We start from the raw sequence: 23,074 nt of genomic DNA on the forward strand, positions 1-23,074 counted from the left end.
CCACTATTGCATCTTATGACACTGTCTATATGCATCTATGTGTGCATGCATGCTATCCGGAGAAAATTCGATAAGTGGGACAGCATGAAAGAAAAAAATTGTGGGGCTATGTTGATATGTGATGAGAAAGAAAGAGGTCAAAACTCACTAGAGTGGAAGAGGAGATGCTGCCTGGGACACCTCACAAGGAACACGGTACCAAATCATCACTACCAAGACATTCATGTCCGCTGCATTTGTATTACCTTCTGTAAGCATATGTTCAGGCTAAATGAAGACTGGATGCAAGAATCCTGGGCTGTTGTACTAAGGGATGCCTGGAAAATGGAAAGGAGGTGAGAAGAGCAATGACCCCACACCATATGTCCATCTGTGGCTTCTTCTTTCCACAGATCCTATGCCAAGACTCGATTAAGGGTCCACACAAAGACCAGCAGTAGAGCAGTAATAAAGAAAGATGGTCCCATCCCATCGGTTCTACCAGTGCCTATATTCTTGAGCTTGATGTGACCCCAGCTAGGCTGAATGAACTCCATATCAGGGATATGCCAATGAATCCAGCCTGGATATGAGGTCAGACGGGTGTACACCCCGGGGCGGTTCTTCTCAGCACAGCCTTCCCCCCAGCTTACAATACCAGCCAAGAGCCATTCCTTGTTCATCTTGCACATCAATGGGCCACCAGAGTCACCCTATGGAGACACAAAGGGGTATTTGAGATGCATGGAAGAAAATTAGATCTGTAGGTACTATTTATAAAGAGCCCTGTGGCGCAGAGTGGTAAGCTGCAGTACTGCAGCCCAAGCTCTGCTCACGACCAGAGTTCGATCCTGGCAGAAGCCAGGTTCAAGTGGCCAGCTCAAGGTTGACTCAGCCTTCCATCCTTGCGAGGTCGGTAAAATGAGTACACAGTTTCCTGGGGGTAAAGTGTAGATGACTGGGGAAGGCAATGGCAAACCACCCCATAACAAAAAGTCTGCCAAGAAAACATTGTGATGCGATGTCCCCCCATGGGTCAGCAATGACTCGGTGCTTGCACAGGGGACTACCTTTACCTTTACCTTAGGTACTATTTATCCATGTGCAAGGAAGAGGAAGCTCAATGCCTTTTGCTTTGTTTGACTCTGAATGAAGGTTCCTGTCTCAAGTAGTTCTCTGAACTTTTGTGGGAGTAATGTGGCCTGGGGCAGCAATCTTAAGAAAGAGACTAACGCCTGCCAGAAAAGCAGTATATAAATATAGGTGGGTTTGGGCAGCTATATGACTGCTGACTCAGTTTCTCCTGTTTGTAATTGTAATTCAATTTTATTATTTGATTTTAAATATATTTGAAATAGCCAGTCATGTTAGCAAGGTAGGGACATATTTCCAGGAGTGATCTAATTATTGTATAGTTTAATGGTCAACAGGCTGAGAAATAAACCGGAATTATTTGTTTACTTGTAATTTGATACTGAGATAGGGAACTTCTTCCCTCACGACAGATATACATTTCCTAAATAGCACCTCAACTCATCATGATACCATAACAGCTGAAAAAGACACTGAAGAGAGCGCATGTGGAACTCATGTAGCCCTAGCAACCACAACATCCATTTATAATTAAGGTTGCCAACCTCCAGATGGTGGGCTGGAGATCTCCCAGAATTACTACTGTTCTCCAGGCCACTGCTCCCCTGGACAAAATGGTTGCTTTGGAGGATAGACTTTATTACATTATATCCTGCTTAGGTCTCTCTCCTTCCTAAATTCCACTCTTTCCAAGCTCCACCCTCCAAATATCCAGGAATTTACCTACTTGGATCTAGTAACCTTAATTTATAATAAATGTTACTGGTGAGGGCAGCAATTCTAGGCCGAGAATTTGAGAGGGCTTTGGACAGTAGAGCGGAAAGACATCATCCATGTGATCTGTGAAGGAAGGGTGCATTGCCAGGGAAACTGGGCCTTGAGTAAGGCAGTCCGTTACCTTGCATGTGTCCTTCATGCCTTCAGCATACCCGGCACACATCATGTCAGCTCGAATGGGTTTCTGGGGCAGATTCTGGCCCATGTCAATGCTGTAGAGTCTCCTGCAGGTCTCGGTGTCTATTATGGGCACCTGGAGCTTTTGGAGCTTCTTTGGAGCTGGTAGATCCTCTGCAATGAATAACACAAAGGTTCATAAGAACAGGCATTCAGGAAAGAGACCTGTCTTTCGACCAGTAAATGCAGTTGGCAATGGATGGATGTAGGTCTCAAATTGGGGTTCCCAACAGCCAAGCCTGGCAACTGGCAAGCAATTTATTGGGCGGGGGGCATTGGTGACATAACAATGTCATCAGTGACATCCTGATGTCACTTCCTGTGTGCCCGGAAGGGACTTGAGTGCATCACTAGGGGGCATCCAATTTCAATGTAAAACCAGAAGTGAAGTCATGCGTTGGTGTGATGCGACTGCACTTGTCCCTGCCCACAGTTCCACTCCACATGTTGCCTGCTGTGGCTGGCATCCCTAACAGAGATGCTGCAGTCTATACTTTTTGAATTTTGTTTATCTGTTGAACCCACTGTTTTTCATTTTTTTTCTCTGTCCATATATATCTGCTGAGGGTATACTCAGGAGAGAAAATGGCTGCTTTGGAGAGTGGATTCCCCAACTAAGCATGCTACCTCCTGGAGAATGGAGCAGAGCACTACTTGTTCACCCTCTTTTAAGCACCATCAGCACTAGCAGGAACAAAAAAAACACAACAAAAGAGTTACACTTCTCTCCCTCCAAGTCCCTTTCCCTGTATGAGATGAGATATCATGCCATTGTTGCCTCTAATACTGCAGGAACTCTGGGCCCATTTCCCATTCCTAGCATGAGCAGATGAGACAAAAACATTTCCAGTTGTCTGTGGGTCCTGTGCCAGGCCATGGCCTAAGCAGATGCCCAGAGCAGCTCCTCTGCCAGTCCATGCTGACCCTGGACACTTTCCCTAAGAAACAAGATTAAGAGTAGAGGCCAAAGCAGAGTCCATTGAAGTCATTGAGCATAGATGGTTGTGATTCTGTTTAGAACTCACTGAGAGATATAACAGAGACCTCAGCGAAGGAGCTGAATCCTGGAGAATGACAAGTCAGAAATTCATACCAATGAAATTTCAGCAAAGTCTCTCCCAAAAAGAAAAAACAGAGGAGGACTAGAGCCAGGCCCGATGCCAGGTTTTCTGGTGTCTGAGGCTGGGACAGCTTCAGTGCTGTTGCTGCCCCCATGTGCACACGCGCACGTGCACACCGGGACTGCATGATGACATCATGCAGCAGGCAGCTGGGATGGCATGTGTGCATCTTCCAAGCCATCCCACTCAGTTGCTCTACGTGCCGCCCTGGCTGCCTGCTGTGCCTGGCCCGCAGCTGCTGTGCCTGGCCATGAGCATGTGCTGGTGGTGGTGGCAGCAGCGGCAGCACAGGGCAGCTGAACGGAAGGGCTGGAAGGCTGCGGCAGCTGCGGGCCAGGCACGGCAGGTGGCCAGGGCGGCACGCGGGTGGATTCCCAGCCCTCCAGCACTGTCACCGCCAGCTCCGCAGTGCACGCTCCACCCCCAGCACCCCCTCCAGCACCTCGGTGCTCAAGGTGGCTGCCGAACCTGCCTCTATGGACATGCCAGCCCTGACTAGAGCTCTACCTGAGCCAGATAACAGAAAACAGGAAGAACAGGTGCATATGGGCAGGAAGAAAATTCTGTACTAATCTTAGTCCATCTTTCCATACTTACGTCCCTCACTGATATCTCCCCAGCCTGTGACCCAGCACTTCATGCCTGGGGGAAAGTGCACGTTGGCTGCAGGCAGACAGATTGGTATGATGTAGTCGGTGAACCTGACTGGCTGGGCCAATCGCACCAAGGCAATGTCTCCGCTTGTGGCCTCTCCTGCATACAGGGGGTTTCGGATGATTTGTCCAACCCCAATAGAGAGTTTGTGGGGCCAGGAATTCTCCAGCTTGTTGGCTCCCAGCAACATGTTAAATTGGGAAGGATCACTGTTCCTGTAGGTGGAGGGACGAAAAACTGCAATGAAGAACAGTGCTAGGATATTCTACAGTCTATTAAATGGAATTAAGAGGGTACTGAATGTTATTAGGAATAGGAACTGTAGATTATATTGTGTTGCACTAGGAGAACTGGAAGAGCAGATACTGTTGCACTGGTGTCATATTATACCACAACATCACTTCTGGCCACATGACCACAACCTCATGATGTCATACAATACTCTAGAAATTTCCTAAATCTACATGGATATTTGGGAGATTCCTGGAGAATTGTGACATCACTTTCAGTTACAGGATCAGAAGTAACATTGCGAAATCACATAATACCAATTCCACCTCCCCCATTTTGCTCTTGCAGCTCCACCAAGAAGCAGCAGGAGACCAGAACTCTGGTTGCCATTCTCCTGTTCCCAGCAGAGAATTACCCACTTTGAACCCTCCTACCATGACTTGGTAGGCCAGCAGGAAAAAATAGGATTAAAAAATTGCTGTTGCACAGACAGCCTGTCATTTCCAGAGTGAACCAAGAATGTACATCATGCCACTCTAGGATTCAGCAGAAACTCTGTGATAAAACCATAATGCATCCATTGAATCCTAGCATAGTATAACATAACTTTTGGGTTTGCCCCGTAAATGACATCATGCCATCAATGTGATGACACCCCCCCCCCCAATCTCCACTTCCCAGAACCCAGGACAGGAGGTGTCCCACCAAAGTGGGAGCTCTGGCAGCCCTAGTTGTAGGAGAAGCAAAAGCAATCTGAGACACTCCAATGCTCAACCTGAAGGTATTTATTTCTCACAAACTTGCCTGGAAAATCCAAACCCCAAACAAACAAATACAAAAAAATAATCACATTCTTAGCAAGCCTTCCGGACTACATGCTTCACTGTGTCCTTGAGATGTGACTGACTACAGTGACTGGCTAGTACCTGAAAACATAGTGTAATATTAACTGAATCTGAAAAAGACAGAGCCTGTGGAGATGGTGCCTCAAAGGGTTTGTTAATTTCATCTTTGCCTCCCCAAAGGCTCTGTCAATTTCACCTCCCCTTTGGGGTGGTGAGTATGAAATTAACAAACCCTCTGCAGAGCAATCTTAGCAGCTCTAGTGTAGAGAGGTGAAATTGACAGAGTTTTGGCTCTTTTTAAACTACGCTTCCCAGCTAACATCTTGTCTCCCTATACTTGAGTGTCCCCATGTAAGATATCTTGGGTAGAGAGAGACTCTATGTGCTACAAAGTTGCAGAAACCACTCCTGCTGTCATGAAACATTCTGCCCAAAAACATTACTGCTGAAAAATGCAGTAAGAGTCAACAAGCTGTAGAGATAAATGAAGGAAGACAGCACTGCGCGCTTTTGCACTTTGAGCAAAACCCAGAAAAGTTTTATGGCCTTTCTGTAGTTCTTTGGTTCTTCACTTTATCTCAAGCTTATTAAATAACAGTATGTTTTTTCTTCAAAAGGGCAAGGCTTGCCACATCATAACAAATTGTAATGCTCTTCTTCAGGTTAAAGAAATCTTGCAAGTCCTGAGCAGCTGTGCTTAATCCAAGCAGAGGTGATAAGACAAGACAAGATGAGCAGTGCTAATAAACAGCTTGAGACATTAGCGATGGATCTGGTAAGCAGACTTTGCAAAGTTTGGGGGTTGGATCAAACCAGTTTTTCTGCTGCTGAAAAAGGGAGGAACAGATCCACTATGAGTACCAAAAAGGCCATGCTGGTGAACATGAGATCTACTTAGTGTTGGCAGCTCTAGTTTGGGTAATTTCTGGAGACTTGGGGGTAGAGCCTGGAGAGGGCTGGGTTCGGGGAAGGGAGAGACCACAGAGTGCACCCTTCAAAGCTGCTGTTTTCTCCAGGGGAACTGATCTTTATGGCCTGGAGATCAGTTATAATTCCAGAAGGTCTCCTCTCCAGCTCCACCATAGGAAGCTGGTAACCTTAGGAAAAAAAATGTGTGATGGCAGCCATAATAAGGAACATGACGGGATAAAATTGAGCAAAATAAAATTGGAAGGATCAAACCCATTATCTGATTTAGTGTTCAGTCTACTGCCTTTTTAATTTTGTTTTGGGGAGGGTTTAGATTATTTATGTATTTATTTACATTTATTTATTTATTTAGACTGGATACAAAATGGTACTAAATCATATCAATAATTAACTTAATAAGATATGAAAGATGTTCTTTTCATCATGGAATACTTGCATATTTTCAGTATCATGCACAAAATCCCAGTCAGCAGGTTCCTCAAAGCCTCAGTATGGGCAGCAAGCCAGGCAGAGTGGTATCACTGCAACATCTCATTGTCCCCATTCTTGTAGTTTAACACATGGCAACACAATCAAGCCATTAAATATCACAGGCAAGAGTGGAGACAAACTGAAATATGTTACAGCAGACAGTAGTAGTCCACAGTTTTTTTGCACAAAATCTTCTGAGCAGATGCAGTTTATCTGAGCAGGAAGAACTTGGAAATTTTTGACTACAGTAGACTTAAAGTTCCACAGACACTTAAAAATCACTGCAGTACAAATTATAGGGTGGGGCGCAAGTCTCCTGGCATAGAAATACCTTGTTACAGCAAGGGTTGTAAAAGTGATGGAGAATGTAGGTGAAGACAAAAAAAGGGCACTGAGCAGAGTTGATATCTGTGCTAAGGAGGATGAGAGTCACTTCAGGATTACTCACTGTTGAAAACAGTGTGCTGCCGTCACAACCCAGTCACTGGAAATTAGGGCCCCTCCACAGACATGCTTGCCCATCTTCATCAAGCTGACCTGCCATGGCCATTCACCTTCCACAGAGTCTTCACCCCCAACATTCCTGTTGAAGGCAGTGGGTCGCCCACATACTAGGAAAAGCAAGGAACAAAGAGGGGTTAAACTTGACAGAGCATACTATTTGTATATTTTATTTTAGGGTGCCTGGTTGTCTGTAAAGGGCAGGGGAATATTTAAGGTAGGGATGCCCAAGCTCAATGAGCCTGTGGGTACTTTTGGAATTTTGAGAAAGAGTATTGGGTGCCGTTACAAAATGGCTGCCGCGGGGAGGTCAATTACAAAATGTTTGCAAGTTCCAAGCCAAGCATCCTTCTATGATAGGGGCAGCAATTTCTGAATGGACAGTCCTGCAGACCCCAAGGTGATGCCTCGGGGGAATTTTCTGAATCACTTTCTGCTCCAATGAGATAGACAAAAGCCCAAACTGACTCTTTGCTTTGGGGAAAAGTTGCTTTGAGGAAGAAAGAAACGGGCACTAGGAAATATATGGATGAGCCCACATTGGCAATCACTAACTTAAGAACCTGTTTGGGTTAAACAAAAACTCACCTTGCCGGGAACGAATTACTTGGTGAATACCTGTAATGGAAACAGGAAGAATCAGGGAGTGATCTACTGCAGAAGAAAAGTACACAGTCTTTTTCAGCTGTTATCACTGAGTTATTATTCATTTGGGTTATACCAAATATTTATTTATTTGGAAACGGTATGCTGCCTCTCCAGATACCTGTCTGAGGCACGTTACAACTAACAGTACAATCCTAAGCAGAGTTACTCCAATCTAAACCCATTGACTTTTTAGGATTGTATTGTAAAACCATTAAAACACAACTATTAAACGACTAAACCGGCCACAAAAACTAGTTGATACCATTAAAATAATACGGGGCATAATAACATCATAAAATACACACTGAGCAGCCTAAAATTATGTAGATAAAATGATCTCAGGCAAGAAACAGACCATAAATATTCTCCAGTTTTGATTTTCAGTTCAAACAAAAATACTAGTTTCAATGAGATAGAGATCTTTTCCAAAAGCACCTTGATTTGGGGTGGGCGGGTTCCTCAATTCTGTTTATTGACATTTTTTCTCTTAGCTACCACAGCTGCTTTGTGGCATTTTTTTTCATCTCTCGCGGCTGGTTCTTCCTGATTTAGTCATGAGGTTAAGCACAATCAAACAAGGTTTATGTAGTAAATGCAAAAATGTCACAACACTACATAGCCAGTCCAATTGATATTACGACTAGACATGGGCACGAATGCGGAAAAAACCCCAAACACCCTGTTCGTCGTTCGTTACCATCCACAAACAACGAACATGGACGAACATGAACTGTTCCCGAACATGTTCATTGTCCGTTGTTCGTGGGGGCCAGAACCACCGCAACCCCCCACCCCACTTAGCCCCCCTCCCCTCAAACCCACTTACTTGGCCCTTTAAAGATCCCTTTAAACTATCAGCAGGCAGGCAGCAGGGGGATTCCCCCCGCCACCTGCCAGCTGATAGTTTAAAGGGCCCTGTCCAGGCAAAAACAGCAGTGTCTGCTGGCAGCTAGTTTGAGGGGTTACAAAAGTGACCTTCGCAATGTCCAATACCCCACCAAATTTGCAGGGGACATATTCCTCATTGTCCTCTGAAGACCCTCCAAGTTTCAGAGAGATTGTACCCCGGGAAAGGCATGATCCACAGGTCTCCCAGTTAGCTGTCATTTTCTCTTCACAGTGGCAAAAATGGGACTCTCTGCTGGAAGTACTTTGAAGGGTTAAAGCCAGAAGGAAAGCCAGAAGGAGTTCAGACAGAGTTCAGTCCCTCCCTGCTTCCGGTTGCCAAGGGGATTGATTGCAGATGCCAGACTGTCTGGCTTGATGAATGGCTGCCGAAGGCAACAAAGGAGGCTTGCAACGACCACCTGTTCGTTTAGGATGGGGCCTCATGAACAGCTTGTTCAAGAACAGCAGATTAGGCTGTTCATGGGGTTTTTCTGTTCATAATGCTGTTTGTGCCCATGTTTAGTTATGACATCTCTGATGGCAACTGAAGTCAATTGTAAAGGAGGGAAATGTTTCCTCTGCTACAGTACAATCCTAAGAACACTTTCCTGGGAGTAAGCCCCATCAAGTTGACTTCAGTATGATTCTGAGTAGACCTTCTTAGGAATGCACTATTCATCATATGAGTGATTCCATTCAACCAGGGATTACACAAGAACTGTATCCAAGTTACAGGGAATGCATATACAATCTGTGTACAACATGCACTTGATTTCTCATGTTATGTTCTATGCATTCAGCGGAACGTGTGATTTATACCCCATATGCATCCAGATCCTAGTCCTCAGTTTCATTGGTAAAATGATTGTGCATTAGCTCTTCCATATGAACAGAGGCACACATATATATGCATGTGGAACTGTTAGAAAAGTAGACAGGGGAATTAACTCAGGGACACAAGAAAAGATGGAGAGTAAAGGAAGAAGTTACTCAACAGAGAGAATTCAGGGGAGACAGAGTTCAAGAGTTCCAAATAGATTTCTTAATTTCTACTCCACTTGAAACAGTTTGTGTGGTCTCTGTAACATCTGAACAGAACTATGGTAAACGAGATGATTATGCAGTACATCAGATTTGTCTACAGAATTATTTTGCAAATTATTTCGCTAAAGAATTCAAATGAGAGCAGAGAAGGTCCACAGGATCAAACAAGTGAATATTTTTGCCTAGAGTGACTTTTTTAAAAAATCATTGAAAAAGTGAGACGTCTTTGACAAGTGCTAAAAATGTTTACTCATAATTATTGCTGAATCAGGAGACTTTCAGCCACAGGTTTTTTGTGTTTTTTTCTTGTTTTGTAATGATATTCACTGATACACCTTTGAGGAGCACCTTTGAGGAGGGGGGGTCTCTCCCAAATCTTGATCTTTGTGCACCAGGCTGCCCCACTCAGCCACAGAAAAAGAGGTGATCTGTGGGTGGTCGGGGGGGGGGGGTTGGTAGGAACCAAAACAACCTTATATATGAGCACAGACTCCTTTTTTAAAACAAAAAAGCTCTGCTTTAACATAAGCCCTTACTGGTTCTCCTAAGTTATCCACAAGTCATTGTGTGCCTCTAAAGTGCGGAAAATTCTACTTATCTGAAAAAACAGACCAGCTCTTTTTATGATCTGGGATTTGAAGGCAAAACGTCTGTAGGAATATTCAACAATTAATTTTGATTTTAAAAAATCTCATCTATCTGAGTTTGCCTCTGAATATCGTTTGAAATGAAATGTGAGGCAAACTTGGATAGTTCTTCTCAGGTGAAATAGCTGCAGAAATTTCAGTTGATGTTAGAAGCATTTTGCTAAAACTAGCAATAGATATTAGCATCTCTGTGAAAGGAATCTTAAGCAGGTCTACTCAGAATCCTACTCAGGCCTACTCAATGGGGCTTACTCCCAGGAACATAGAACTCCACTGTCTACAGTGGACATTTCTTTTTTGAATTCTAGAATGTTTCCTGTTCAAGTTTAGATATTTTTCTTCATTTTTTCCTTCTACAGAAAACAACAAATTTAGCAGAATAATTCTCTCAGTTTGACACTGAGAGATCCCTGTCTTTCGGTGCTACACCCCTGAAGATGCCAGTCACAGCTGCTGGCAAAACGTCAGGAACTACAATGCCAAGACCACGGCAATACAGCCCGGAAAACCCACAACAACCATCGTTCTCCGGCCGTGAAAGCCTTCGACAATATATAAAATAATTCTCCTTGCCTTCTTGAAAAGAGGTATGGAAAGTTTGCCTATAAACTATGTTTTTTCAGCTCTGCATATATCTCAGTTTTAATACAGTTTACTTAATTTGAACTAATTTTTATCTTCAGCAAAATCCACCCTTTGCAATCTAATAATCTCTAATTATGTGTAATGGACACAAAGTAATCCATTCCAAACCAACTATAATTGCTACTTTTAATTTTATGTTGCTAGTAAATTAATCTCCGGCATAATCCAAAATGTAATCTATCCCATTTCGTGCTCTGTAAAATTTAATTATGACTGTTGTGGGTAACAAGAGAATGTCTCATGCTTTATGCCCCAATGAAATACTTACAGGTACTTATTGGCTTCTGGTTCATTCACTTACAGGGAAAAAGCATCACTTTCACTACATATTTTCTACATGGAAATGATCTCCATATGGAAAACATATAAAATCAGATGGCTCTACTAATAATACTTAACCAATGCTTTAATAGGCATTTGAAGTCATTGTCCCACCAATTGAAACTGCTTCTTTCATTCAGAACTCAAAGCTCAAGTTCCAGCAACCTTCCTGAATGCATTAGTAACAGGGTTACCAACAGGTGGGGCTGGGCAGGGCTTCCAGGGATGTCATTTTCGAGTTCACCCCACAAGTGATGTCATGCTGTTGCTCCAACTGTGCCCCCTTCATGTTCCCACCACCTCCCCCCAGTCTCCTGCTGGGTAACCCTAGGCCTAGAGTTCTTGCAGAAGAACACCTGATTTCAGACTACAGAGATCAGCTCCCCTGAAGCAAACGGCAGCTTTGGAGAGTGGACTCTATGGCATCACATCCCTGCTGAGCTTTCCTTCCCAAACTTCACCCACCCCAGACACCATGCCCAGATCTCCAGGAATTTTCCAGGCCAGAATCAGCAACATTAATTAGTACCAAGCCATTATCATGTTGACTGGAACACACTGGAAATTCGGATGGCAGCTGAAATTTGTGTCAGATTGTTGGCCATATCAGGTGTACTTCATTCATTGGTCAGCACAGTGTACACAAATCTACAGTTTTTTAAAAAAACTATAAATAAAATTTTGAAAATATAAAATTGATTTTTTTTTCTGTAAAGATTTTATTTTGGAAAAAATGTAATAGATGCTGGTGCTCTGAAGCCTGACAAGAGGCCCACATCAGATGGAACCGTTAGGTCAGTCTCCTCTTTTCCAGTATAAGTGCCTGGGGGCAATGAATGAAACTGAGCACAAGGGAATTACCCTGTGCTGGTCTCTTCTCATTGCCCTTTCCAGTCACACCAGGGGCCCCTGAAACACAGGGGAACAAAAGGGGTTAAGTGACAAACCTAAAAGTACATACATATATATATATATTAAGTATTAAAAAGTATTTCTTATAGATGTGCACCAATATGAATAAAAACAAGTTTAAAACATAAGGCCTGAATGGCAGGCTACATATATATACTAAAACTTGCTAAAACATCTCAAGATACAGATGATGGTACAGTGCAATGGTTTCGTTCCCCTGCTTGTTTGGGTTGAGTTTGTGGGGTTTCACCCCCACCCCCCACCCCTTTTTTCTTCCTTGCCCCCCTGAAACATAGCCATGACTTTCTTTCTCCTTTTAGACCTGCTGGCGCCAAAAACTTAGAAGGAGTGCTAGAAAGTTGCACTCACAGGACAGTTCCTGCTTCCCTTTTGCCTGCTGTACCAGTCAGAATGTTAATTGTCTATAAAACCAGAACACTTCCTTTATGAAAACTACCTGAAATTTGGTATACAGAAAAGATCCTTCAGTCGAGGGGCATTTCATTTTCATTTGCTACAGCAGGTACATGATCCTTTGGGTTGCCAGCATCCAGGTGGGGCCTGGAGATCTCCCAGAATTACAATTGATCTTTCTGCAGAGATTTCCTAATCCAGAGTTGGCAACCCTAGTCATAACTGGTTTTATTTTTGCTGTAAAACAGCTTTATGAGACTGCAAAGCTGTAGCAGTGGAGGAAACGCTATTTAATTCCTTTCCCTAATGACATTTGCCTGATTGACTTTATTACCACCACACCACATCAAAGCTGCTGTGGGGGTTAATTCACAATCTTTGGAGGCTTTAGGCTTACCAGATGTCTGCCAGTGGTGGGCAATCTCCCAGTAATTCCTGCCTACCAATCGCCAGCTAATCAGCAAAAGAAAGCAGGCCCGGTAGGTAGGCCATGCATGAGGAGCCAGGCAGCAAAATGGGTATGTACTCAGACCGTATCAGTTATGTCAATTCCAGTGCAACCATGGAAGCAGTAGGTTACCAAAATATAGCTTGGGCCAAAACATAGCCTGTTTGAGATTGATTTTTAAAGAATCAGCCCTGTTGGAACACCTTCACTTTGGGGGCCATGACAGAACTGATGTCATCAGTAGGAGGCAAACACCCACACAGTTAAGCACTAACATCCCCTACTCCCCCCCACCTCCCACCAGTCACCAGGTGGACTTGACAACCCTAAGAGGGTTATTTATTTAGAACAGGAAAATGATGCTGAGGTAGAGTTGCCAGGCCCCCTCAACCTCCCAGTGGGGGGATTGGGGCCTGGCATTCACCTTTCTGGGGGTGGTGTGTGCTCGTTTCGAGCCCATTTTGGCATGGATTGGGCCCATTTTGAGCTGCTGTGGAGCACAGGAGCACTCCTGCCCTCCAAAGCGACCCAAAATGGGCCCGATCCACACCAAAACTGGCTTATTTTGGACCCATTTTGGCACAGATTGGGCCCATTTTGAGCCGCTGCAGAGCAGTGCGCAGCAAAGGTGCGCACCCCCCACCAGCCATGTAAGTGGGGGTGGGGTGTGAGGGCTGGGGGCGGGGATATGGTATCCCTATGCTGAGGGAAGAGTTTTTTTAACACGCACATACACCAAACAGCCGCTCAGACCAAAGCATTGGGGTAGATCCAACTAGTTTTTCTGTGGAAGAAAAGGACCATTCAAAAAGACTATAGTGAGATCTTCTTACCTTCTTACCTTCAACATGGCAAGAAGCTAATATAACTTTGATACATAAAGAGGGGAATGATCCATTAACACTGCAATCATACAGGCCTATATCTTTGTTGAACATGGATTACATTTACAATAATAATGGCTCAAAGATTGAAAAGACGCATCTCAGAGGTGATACATGAACACCAAACAGGCTTTGTCCCAAATAGGTATATGAAAGATAATACCAAATACCTACTTAGTGCAATTGAACATTCAAGACGAAAAGGTGAAAAAACTGCATTTATGCTTGTTGATGCTGAGAAAGCCTTTGACAACGTCTCTTGGAAGTTTCTCATGAAAACGTTGCATAGATTGAATTGCAGGACTGAGTTTTTGAATTGGATTCAAAGTATTTACACCAAACAGCAAGCTGCAATTTTAGTTAACAGTTCATTTACGAAGAAGATTGAAATAACAAAAGGAACACGGCAAGGATGTCCAATTTCACCACTATTATTTATCATTGCTCTTGAAGTTTTGGCGGTGAGAATCAGACAAGATAGCAGAATTGCTGGAATAAAGGAGGGGAAAGAGATGTATAAGATGAAAAGCTATGCAGATGATGTGGTTATATCAGTGACAAATCCACATACCTCCCTGATTTATGTAATGGAACAAATATCAAGATTCGGGCAGCATTCTGGATATAAACTGAATAAGAAGAAAACAAAGGTAATGTTACTCTCAACAACGAAAGAGGAATCTGAAAAGATCGGAAGTATAACCGACTGTACCATAACTACAAAGCCAATAAGATATTTAGAGATAAATGTATCATCACAAAATGAGAATCTCTACAAAGATAATTATCAAAAAGTTTGGACAGGAATTATGGAAGATTCGCAGAGATGGCAAAATTTAAACATTTCATGGTTAGGAAGAATTGCGGCTATCAACATGAATATTTTACCTCAATTAAATTTCCTTTTTCAAATGATTCCAATTTACATTGAACAAAAGATTCTCAATAGATGGCAGAAAGCTATAAATGACTTTATATGGAAAGGGAAGAAACCAAGGATAAGATTTAAAGTATTACAAGATGATAAAAATAGGAGAGGACTGGCTGTACCGAATATTAAATTGTATCATCAATCAGTGGTGTTGGTTTGTATAACAGATTGGATTATGAACCCAAGCAACAGACATATCAAATTAAAGCAGCGGATGCTAAGGAAGGTATCCCTAATTATTTATGGATAAAGCAATCATGGAAACCTATTCTAAACAAGATGGGACTCATATTGTAAGGGACAGTCTGCTTAAAATATGGTTTCAATGCAGAAAGAGATTGAGCCCACCAATTTCCCCATTGATGTCACCAATTAACGCCTACTATGACGCAGCAGTTAGGAACAAAATTCATCAACCTAGCTACGAATCAATGATAGATAAAGAAGGAAACTTAAAAACCTGGCAAGAAATCCAGGTTTATGGCAAAAACATTCCTTGGCTGACTTATCACTAAAGATGGGCACAGACCGGCATTTGCCTACGGACCACCGGTTCGGGGTTTGTGGGCTTCTACGGACCACGGTCCATGAACTTTTAATGGACCGGGCCCAGTTCGAGAACCAGTTCGAGAACCGGTTCGAGTCAGAAAAGACCTTGGTTTTCCCACAGATTTTCACTTCAGTCGACTTTCCCCACCAAAGGTTCTCATGTGATGCTCCTCGATTATCACTTTTCCAAAGAGACAAACAACAACTTCCCCTCCCCTATTCTGACTGACCCTTACCCACCCTTGGGGGAAGGAGAGAGACTTGTACTCCTGTCCAGGAGAGGTAGCTGCCCACAAAACCCACCTACATGGGGCTGCATCAACAAGAGATGCCCTCCCCGGGGGTGGGGAGACCAACTCCCCATGATGGGAAATGAATGGAGTGAAAGCCAACTCCGCAACAGGATCATGTAGCAATTCAAAGGCCCCTTGCTGGAATGGAAGGCATGGGAGGGATGGAAAGGATGTCTTCCACACCTTGAGGGAAGGAAACTTATGCTACCCTGTTCAGAGGGAGCGTCTTTGGGCAATGGACAACGAGTCCCACCTTAGTGACGTGGTGTGTCAGCTTGCTTGCTATCAAGCAAGCTGACCTGGGCCACTGTCTTACTTCTCACTGGACTTTGGGGATTGACCCTCAGAGGGGCCCTTGCGCTCGCAAGAGCAGGACGGTCTCCGACAAAACCCACTTCACCGAACATGATGCAGTCCATCAAGGAAGCTCATCATGTGCCTTAGAGTGTTTTGTCAGCATACAAATCATATCAAGAAAAAGAAGAGGTACTTAGAAGGTGCCAGGGAAAGGGTTTGTCGTCGGGAGGAGGAAATTATATGTTTGTAAAGCTCAGTCATCATGTGCCTTACACTGTTTCGTCAATATACAAATACAAATCCAGTATTTAGGGAGTGAAAAAGGCTTAGAAAGAAGTGAAGCAGACAGAGCCCCCCAAAACCTGCTGCCAGTGGTTCTAGGGTGGGTGTTTCACAGAGGCCAGTAGCAGTCTTCTCCCTGCACTTCAAAAGCCAGGCTGGAAATATCCCCCCAAGTCACCCACTATTTAGGGAGTGAAAAAGGCTTTGAAAGAAGTGAAGCAGACAGAGCCCCCCAAAATGTGCTGCCAGTGGTTCTAGGGTGGGTGTTTCACAGAGGCCAGTAGCAGTCTGCCCCCTGCACTTCAAAAGCCAGGCTGGAAATATCCCCCCAAGTCACCCACTATTTAGGGAGCGAAAAAGGCTTAGAAAGAAGTGAAGCAGACAGAGCCCCCCAAAACCTGCTGCTGGTCATTAGAGAGTGGGTGTTTCACAGAGCCTAATAGCACTCTCCCTCCGCTTGCATCTCATCAGCAGCCAAGAAAGAACGTGTGGGAAAGAAGGCAAGAACTCAGGCAGACAACGCCCAAAGCTGCCTTGCACCCACTGTGGGTCTGTGCGTGGGGTGGCGTGGGGTGGCGTCAGATAGAACCCACCGGCAACCCAGAAAAAAGGAAGAGATTTGGGGGGGGAGGGGGGATTAAGCCCGAGAAGAACCCAAGGACTCAAAACACAGAAAGAAATTAGAGTAACCCGATAGTGCGGTAAAAGGATTTTTTTTAAAGTGCTCTCAAGAAAACTAGAATAGAAAGGAGAAAAAAATTAAACAGGAATGGAGAAAAGAGTAAGCTCTCTTGCAACTGAAGCCCCAAAGCCCCAAGGCACAAGCCGCACTCTCACAAAAAAAAAACCCTTCCCCACAGCAAGCAGTTGCTAAGCTAACTCGCATCCTTGCACCAGCAAAACGGAGCGGAGCTTCAGGCGCTTTGTCTTTTATGCAGAAAGGCTGGTGATCTCTGTTTGGCTGACAGAGCTGCCAATCAAGGTTTCCTGGGCTAAGATTGGTGTGTTCCAAACGGGGAAGGTGGCTCCACACCGCTGCCGAGGAAATTGTTTGAGCGGGAATCCTGGCATGACGGGCCAACGGACACACGGACAGAAAGCCCCAATGTTCAGCGGTTTCGTGAGAAAAACGCGCCCATGGGCCGCGTGTTCGCGAAGGACGAACTGGGTAAGTTCGTGACGAAATTAGGTCCATTATGCGGACCGTGCCCATCTCTACTTATCACCAAATAGTATCAAGATTAAAGGATCAAATTCTCAAAGAAGGCAACAGGCTGAGAGAAAAAACATAATATGAATTACTAATATCTGGAGACTTGTCGCATCTTTTGGGGAAGATTTACAAAATATTACTGCAACGTCATACAGAAATGGAACAAGTCAAAACTTGTATGATAAAATGGATGCAAAATTTTGGGGGAACCGTTCCAATGGACTTATAGGAAAACTTATGGACTAAAGACATAAAAATTTACAGGCTTCCAGTTACTGAGAGAAAATTGGTATTAAATGTTTTTCAGATGGTACATTACTCCCAAAGATATTGCAAGGATTAGTAAAGGTTACAGTAGGCATTGCTGGAAGTGTCAGAATATGGACACAACATTTTACCATATGTGGTGGACTTGTAAGGAATCACGAAAATACTGGATAAAAATACATGAAGAGATGCAAAACTCAGATTTGAATTAAATCCGAAAAGCATGCTCTTAAATATTTTACCAACAAATCTGAGAAAAGAACAAGGAGTTCTCTTCCGTTATATGGTGGTAGCAGCAAGAGTATTATTCGCAGGAAAATGGAAAACTGATGCTTGTCCTGGTCTCCCAGAGTGAAGAGATAAAGTTTATGAATATGGTCCAATGGCCAAACTAACTACTTGCCTACAAAACAGGCCAATAATTGACTTCTAGAAAAAATGGAAGGATTTCTTTGATTATTTAGGCTAAATTAATTGATACAGTAGCTTAGAGGGAGAGAAGTGAAGAAGAGTGAAGCACAAATGTCATGTATCTAGGCTCAGGGAATCCAAATATGTAATAATTACTTCATTAGCTTAAAGAAATTTAAAGGTACTGCTTGTTTTATTCCCAATACTTTTACAAATGTATTGTTTATATACCTATTGGTTGTATAAGATGTATAACTCTCAAATTATTGTTTAATTTAGAATATGTATAACTTTTATGCTATGCACTTACTCTATTTTCTTTTCTTTAAATAAAATTCTTAAATAAATAAAAAAAGACTATAGTGGGGACCATGGAACTTGCATGAACAAAAGTCATGTGGGATGAGGGGGCTGTGGTAAGGAAGGAAACTGGGTAGCCCACTAATTGAAAAAACCAGCTGGATCCAACCATTTTGCTTTAAAGTACACACAAAGACATCAGGAGAGTCAATCTCATAGATCTCACATATCAGATAACCCAGGCCAAATCCACACTTCTCAAGTTTTCCGCTTTTTTCCCGCCCATGATTCGCTTCTCAGAGGGCTGTTCACATACTCTTACCTCAATCCCGCCATTCTCTTGCATCTTTCGCATTGCGCCTTAGACGAATTTGTCATGCATTCAAATGCTTCTCTTGCGCAGTTCTCACCATGGATGTGGACAAATAGAAGCGTTTCAGAAGGAGACCACCCCCTTCAAACCACCCCACTTCCGTGTTTGCAGCCTTTCCGGAACACCATCCCTCTTTGCCGTGCAATTATCAAGCTTTTCCACTCTCTCCGCAGCATGCCTGCCCACCCGCCATTCCCCCCCTTTTTTAAAGGGGACTTTCCCAGCATTGTTACACAATCCCGGCCATAAGTCTTAATCGGGGTGCTCCAAAATCCCAGCAGAGACATCAAGGAGTGGCGTCATTTCCATTTCCATGTCATTTTTAGGATGATGAACAGTCGGAACTATCAGTGGCTGTTAAAATTAATTTTTTTTAACTGTTGAAATTACCGTTATAGCGGAAATCCGTCATTCTAACATTACATTCAAGCATCAAATAATTAGTCTGCCCATTTGGAGAGTTTGGATCACCTCCACCTTAAATATCAGTTCAGATTAGCCCGCCAGAATAATGGTCCAATGGATTTCAAAGAAGAAGGCATAGAATAACATTAACTAATCACAAGCATCATAGGGGTGTGGCCTCGTCATAGCAATTTAGCAAAAAAAGCTATAGCAGAAATCTGATGAAAAAATGAAAAAAAAATGAACGTGATGTCATTGGTGACGTCGGATCTAAACCCGCCCCGTATTGCGCGATTCTACCAGGGATGTGGACAAAGTATAGCATGAGGCAGCAGCAGTAAGAGAAGGGATGTGAACACAGACTGGGACATTGCGGGATAGAATCTAGCGTGATTAATGCACATGAAAAGCGGAAGGTAGGGAAGTGCGGATTCGGCCCTACAGCCAAGGCCTCTGTACCAAACATTACTTCTGAAAGCTGTTTTCGTTTAAAAAGGCTAGTAAAATTGTTGTGCAAGAAGAGTTTGTGTGGGTAAGTTTTTAAACTGATGAGTTGACTTATGATGGACATATTTTTATAATATTTTGTAGATGACTTGTTTTTCTATGTAACTGTAATGAGGGTTGTTCTTCGTACATGCTTCTCATCAGTGTTTTTATATTGTACTGTTCGCTGCCCTGAAGGCATGCAAGAACCACATTTGGCAGGATATTCAATACAGAGTGAAAGTAATAAATAAACCAAGTTCCAACAAGATCCCCCAAAGTATGAAGAAACCTGACAAATACATTTCCGAATGGGTGCCTGAAGGGACAAGGAAAAGGTTTTTAATTTTTTTCCTAGCTGAAGTTCAGGGCTGGGAACTGACAGAAACCCATTATCCCGATCACAAATTTCTCCTGAAGAATTCAGATGGATTTTCAAGGTTATCTGATGGAGACAGCTTGACTATATACTGTGGCATGATCTCAGCTTACCCTCCATCTGTTTTATATATATTCTGACAATGTATGCCATACCCTGGTAGGCACCAAATTTGCAGTTAATATTCATCCATCTCTTTGAAATGCCTGACTGGTAAAATACCATTAACTTGAAAGAATAACTAAACTTTCTTCCACATGTGCCATCAGAAAAAGAGGCAACTGTCTTAAATTCATATATAAGTTACAGTTATGTACAGCAATAAAAAACGTTTTAAATATAACCTTTTGTAGTGGGATCATTCAGGGTTGCTTTTCTTATTCTGGGGTAAATATGGTACCACCTTTCTTGCCTCCCATCAATTTGACACATCCTATTTTAATGCTATGAAATAAAAATAATGCTAGAGCCCTGCATTCAACATTCAACACTCAAAAGGGCTAGAGAGACAGCATGCTATAGTGGTTTGTGTGTTGGACTAGGATCTGGGAGAGCTAGGTTCAAATCCCTACTGTGCCATGAAGCTTACTGGGTACCTTTGGACCAGTCACACATACCTACCTCATAGGATTGTTGTGAGGATAAACTGGAGAGGAGGAGAATGATGTAAGCTGCTTTGGGCCCCCATGGGGGAGGAAGGTAGGTATAAATAAACAGTATTTTGGTTGGTAAATTCCAACATAGGGCAATCCTTTCCCCCACAACCAATGTACAATAAAATAATCTCTCTCCCCCAATCTCTTATGAATACTATTTTTCTCATTTTCCCTTCCCTTCTCCATCACCATCTTATCTCTAATATATACTTCAAAGAGCATGTGAGCCAAGTGTTACCAACAGTTGTGAGAACAACGCAGCATAGCAAAAATAAACACACTTTGTGCTTGAGAGCTGTGTGTCTCCAAAATGATCTGCAAATTTTAGAAGAAGCTTTGATCATGTGGTTTCCTCACTGCTGGTGCTGCTCTTGATAGGACTTCCATATGACAGATTTCCCTGCATTTTCAGTCCACCAAGGCAGCCATAACCCGTCCCCCGCTCCCGCCCGTTGCCACTGGGGGTGCTTTTTTAGATCAGCGATTGACATATCATTACAGTATTACAATGTAATAACAGCTCTCTTCGTCAGATGCATCTGACGAAGAAAGCTGTAGTTCTCAAAAGCTTATACTTAAGTTGGTTAGTCTTAAAGGTGCTACTGGACTCTTTACTATTTTGCAACTACAGACTAACACAGCTAACTCCTCTGGATCTATGAACATAATAACAATCTAACAATTTTTCTAAGTTCCTTTCTTTCATTTTTTTAAGTCTCCAGTCCAGACACTGTTGTGGAGCTATAAGGGGAAAGGCAATGCAAGGAGCTAGAGACTTTTTTCATTCATCAGCTGTTAACAGCTTTCTCAATACATATTCAGCTCTGTTTGCATGTGTTTGTGTTTTTAATTGTTGCTGCACAGGACAGTGGGAGGAAGAGAGATGTATCCCTCTAAGAGATTAGCTATTTCTCAACCAGTGACAAAGCCACAATGTAAAGACTGTCCTTGGAAAGGGTGAGGCATGGGGCCACATCCAAAGCTAGGATTACTGCCAGTGATTCACAAGCCACTGGCAAAACCTCTTGGATAATAGGAAGCTAGAAAGGTTATGCACCTCTTGGATGCTGCTCCTGTGACATAAACCAGGGCATCTCTATAGGAAGGAGCAGAACAAACTGCATTTTTGGAAGGGGCAGCTCAAATCAGAAAAATGGTACAGGAGGTAAAGGTTTGCAAGGCTCAATTGATCATTCCAAGCAAAGGGGAATCTTTCCAAACATCAGCACAGTTGTATCAGAGGAGTTTGAGAGCAACAGCCAATTTGTCTAGTGCAATGAGCTTGACATTCCATATTCATTAGTTCAATTAGTGTCAGACTTTGTCTTCGTTATACCCATGCTTTGGAATTCATTAAAAACCACTTGCCTAAATCACACGATAACAAAAGCAGCTTGTCAGACATGCCATGCTGAGTTATTGAGCCATCCACTATAGAGTAGCAACTTGGCAATGAATGAAAAAGGAATAGAAAATGTAATTTGCAAAAGAGTAATTAGCTAATTCAGTATCCATTTATCCATCAAAAAGTGTGCGCCTTTCAGACTTTGCTTGGAAGTTTCATGACAGGCATGCCTGTGTCAGATAACTTAGACCTCAGCCTAATAAATATAACATCTCTGTTTTTGTCAAATGATTATTTCTACCTAATCAATCACCTCCCTCCCTATGGATACAGCTATCATGTGTTCTGTGAAGGAGGCTAGGGATCTCTCAGTACAGCCTCACTAAATTACAACTCCCAAGATTCTTTGCAAGGCATCATAAAAGTTAAATTTATTATGTAGGTATAGAGTGTACAAACATACAACTCTCCCTATGAAAAACCTCTGAAGTAGGGATGAGCAGGGAGAGGAGTATGTTTTGTAAACATTTTCTCCTCCCATGAGGCAAGGTTCCTTCCCTCTTCTTAGCAAACTTTTCCAGAGCTTTGTGAAAAGGTGTGTATGTTCACTGAGGGCCAAACTACAAGTGACAAATGACACAGGTTGGACACTTGTCAGCTTCCCTCAAGTTTTGTTGGGAAATGTAGGCATCCTGGTCTTGCAGCTTGGCTCTCCGACTGCTGTCCAATGGACTTTTCAACTGTCACTTGTCCAACATTCCGTCAAGCTGCCTACATTTCCAATTAAAACTTGAGGGAAGCTGACAAGTGTTCAACCTGTGTCATTCGTCACTTGTAGCTTGGCCCTGAGTGTCATGGGAATAAGGACTACAGCTTGTTGCCAAGGAAACCACAGTAATGCTTCCTTCAGTTGAAAGCAGAGAAGTGCTGTGGCACAAACTTCTCACTCAACTATCCCATTTTTCTCCCACACTTCGTCCAAAGTGCCCAGGCAGGGATATATTATTCTCTCCTCCTAATTTTATCTTCACAATATCCTTGTGAAATAGACTACCTTGAGTGAAAGTGACTGGACCAAAGTTTCGCAGGAGCCTTGTGGCTGAATGGGCTTTTAAACCCAAAGTCTTCTCACCACTACCACATCTAGACCTCTGGGGAGAGACTAAAAGGGCACATTTCTTGAGGCCCTGGACCTCTTGGGAGTCTAACAAACTAGGCATGTCATGTAATTAGCCTTTCTTTGATGTTTGACGTTAGG

General features: G+C 43.1%; 1 protein-coding gene across 1 annotated transcript in view; it reads right to left on the minus strand.

Moving 5' to 3' along the window:
* Nucleotides 1–395: 395 nt before the first annotated feature.
* LOC129340120 (serine protease 27-like) overlaps nucleotides 396–23,074 on the minus strand; it is a 28,052-nt gene continuing 5,373 nt past the window's right edge. Inside the window, exons 2-6 of the mRNA XM_054994709.1 lie at nucleotides 7,367–7,396; nucleotides 6,726–6,888; nucleotides 3,744–4,015; nucleotides 1,970–2,139; nucleotides 396–692 (exon numbers count right to left, since the gene is read on the minus strand). Of these exons, the coding sequence (XP_054850684.1) occupies nucleotides 396–692; nucleotides 1,970–2,139; nucleotides 3,744–4,015; nucleotides 6,726–6,888; nucleotides 7,367–7,396 (932 nt within the window). The remainder of the gene's footprint in view (nucleotides 693–1,969; nucleotides 2,140–3,743; nucleotides 4,016–6,725; nucleotides 6,889–7,366; nucleotides 7,397–23,074) is intronic.

This window comes from Eublepharis macularius, chromosome 12 (genome assembly GCF_028583425.1).
Source record: "Eublepharis macularius isolate TG4126 chromosome 12, MPM_Emac_v1.0, whole genome shotgun sequence".
NCBI classification, from domain to species: Eukaryota; Metazoa; Chordata; class Lepidosauria; order Squamata; family Eublepharidae; genus Eublepharis; species Eublepharis macularius.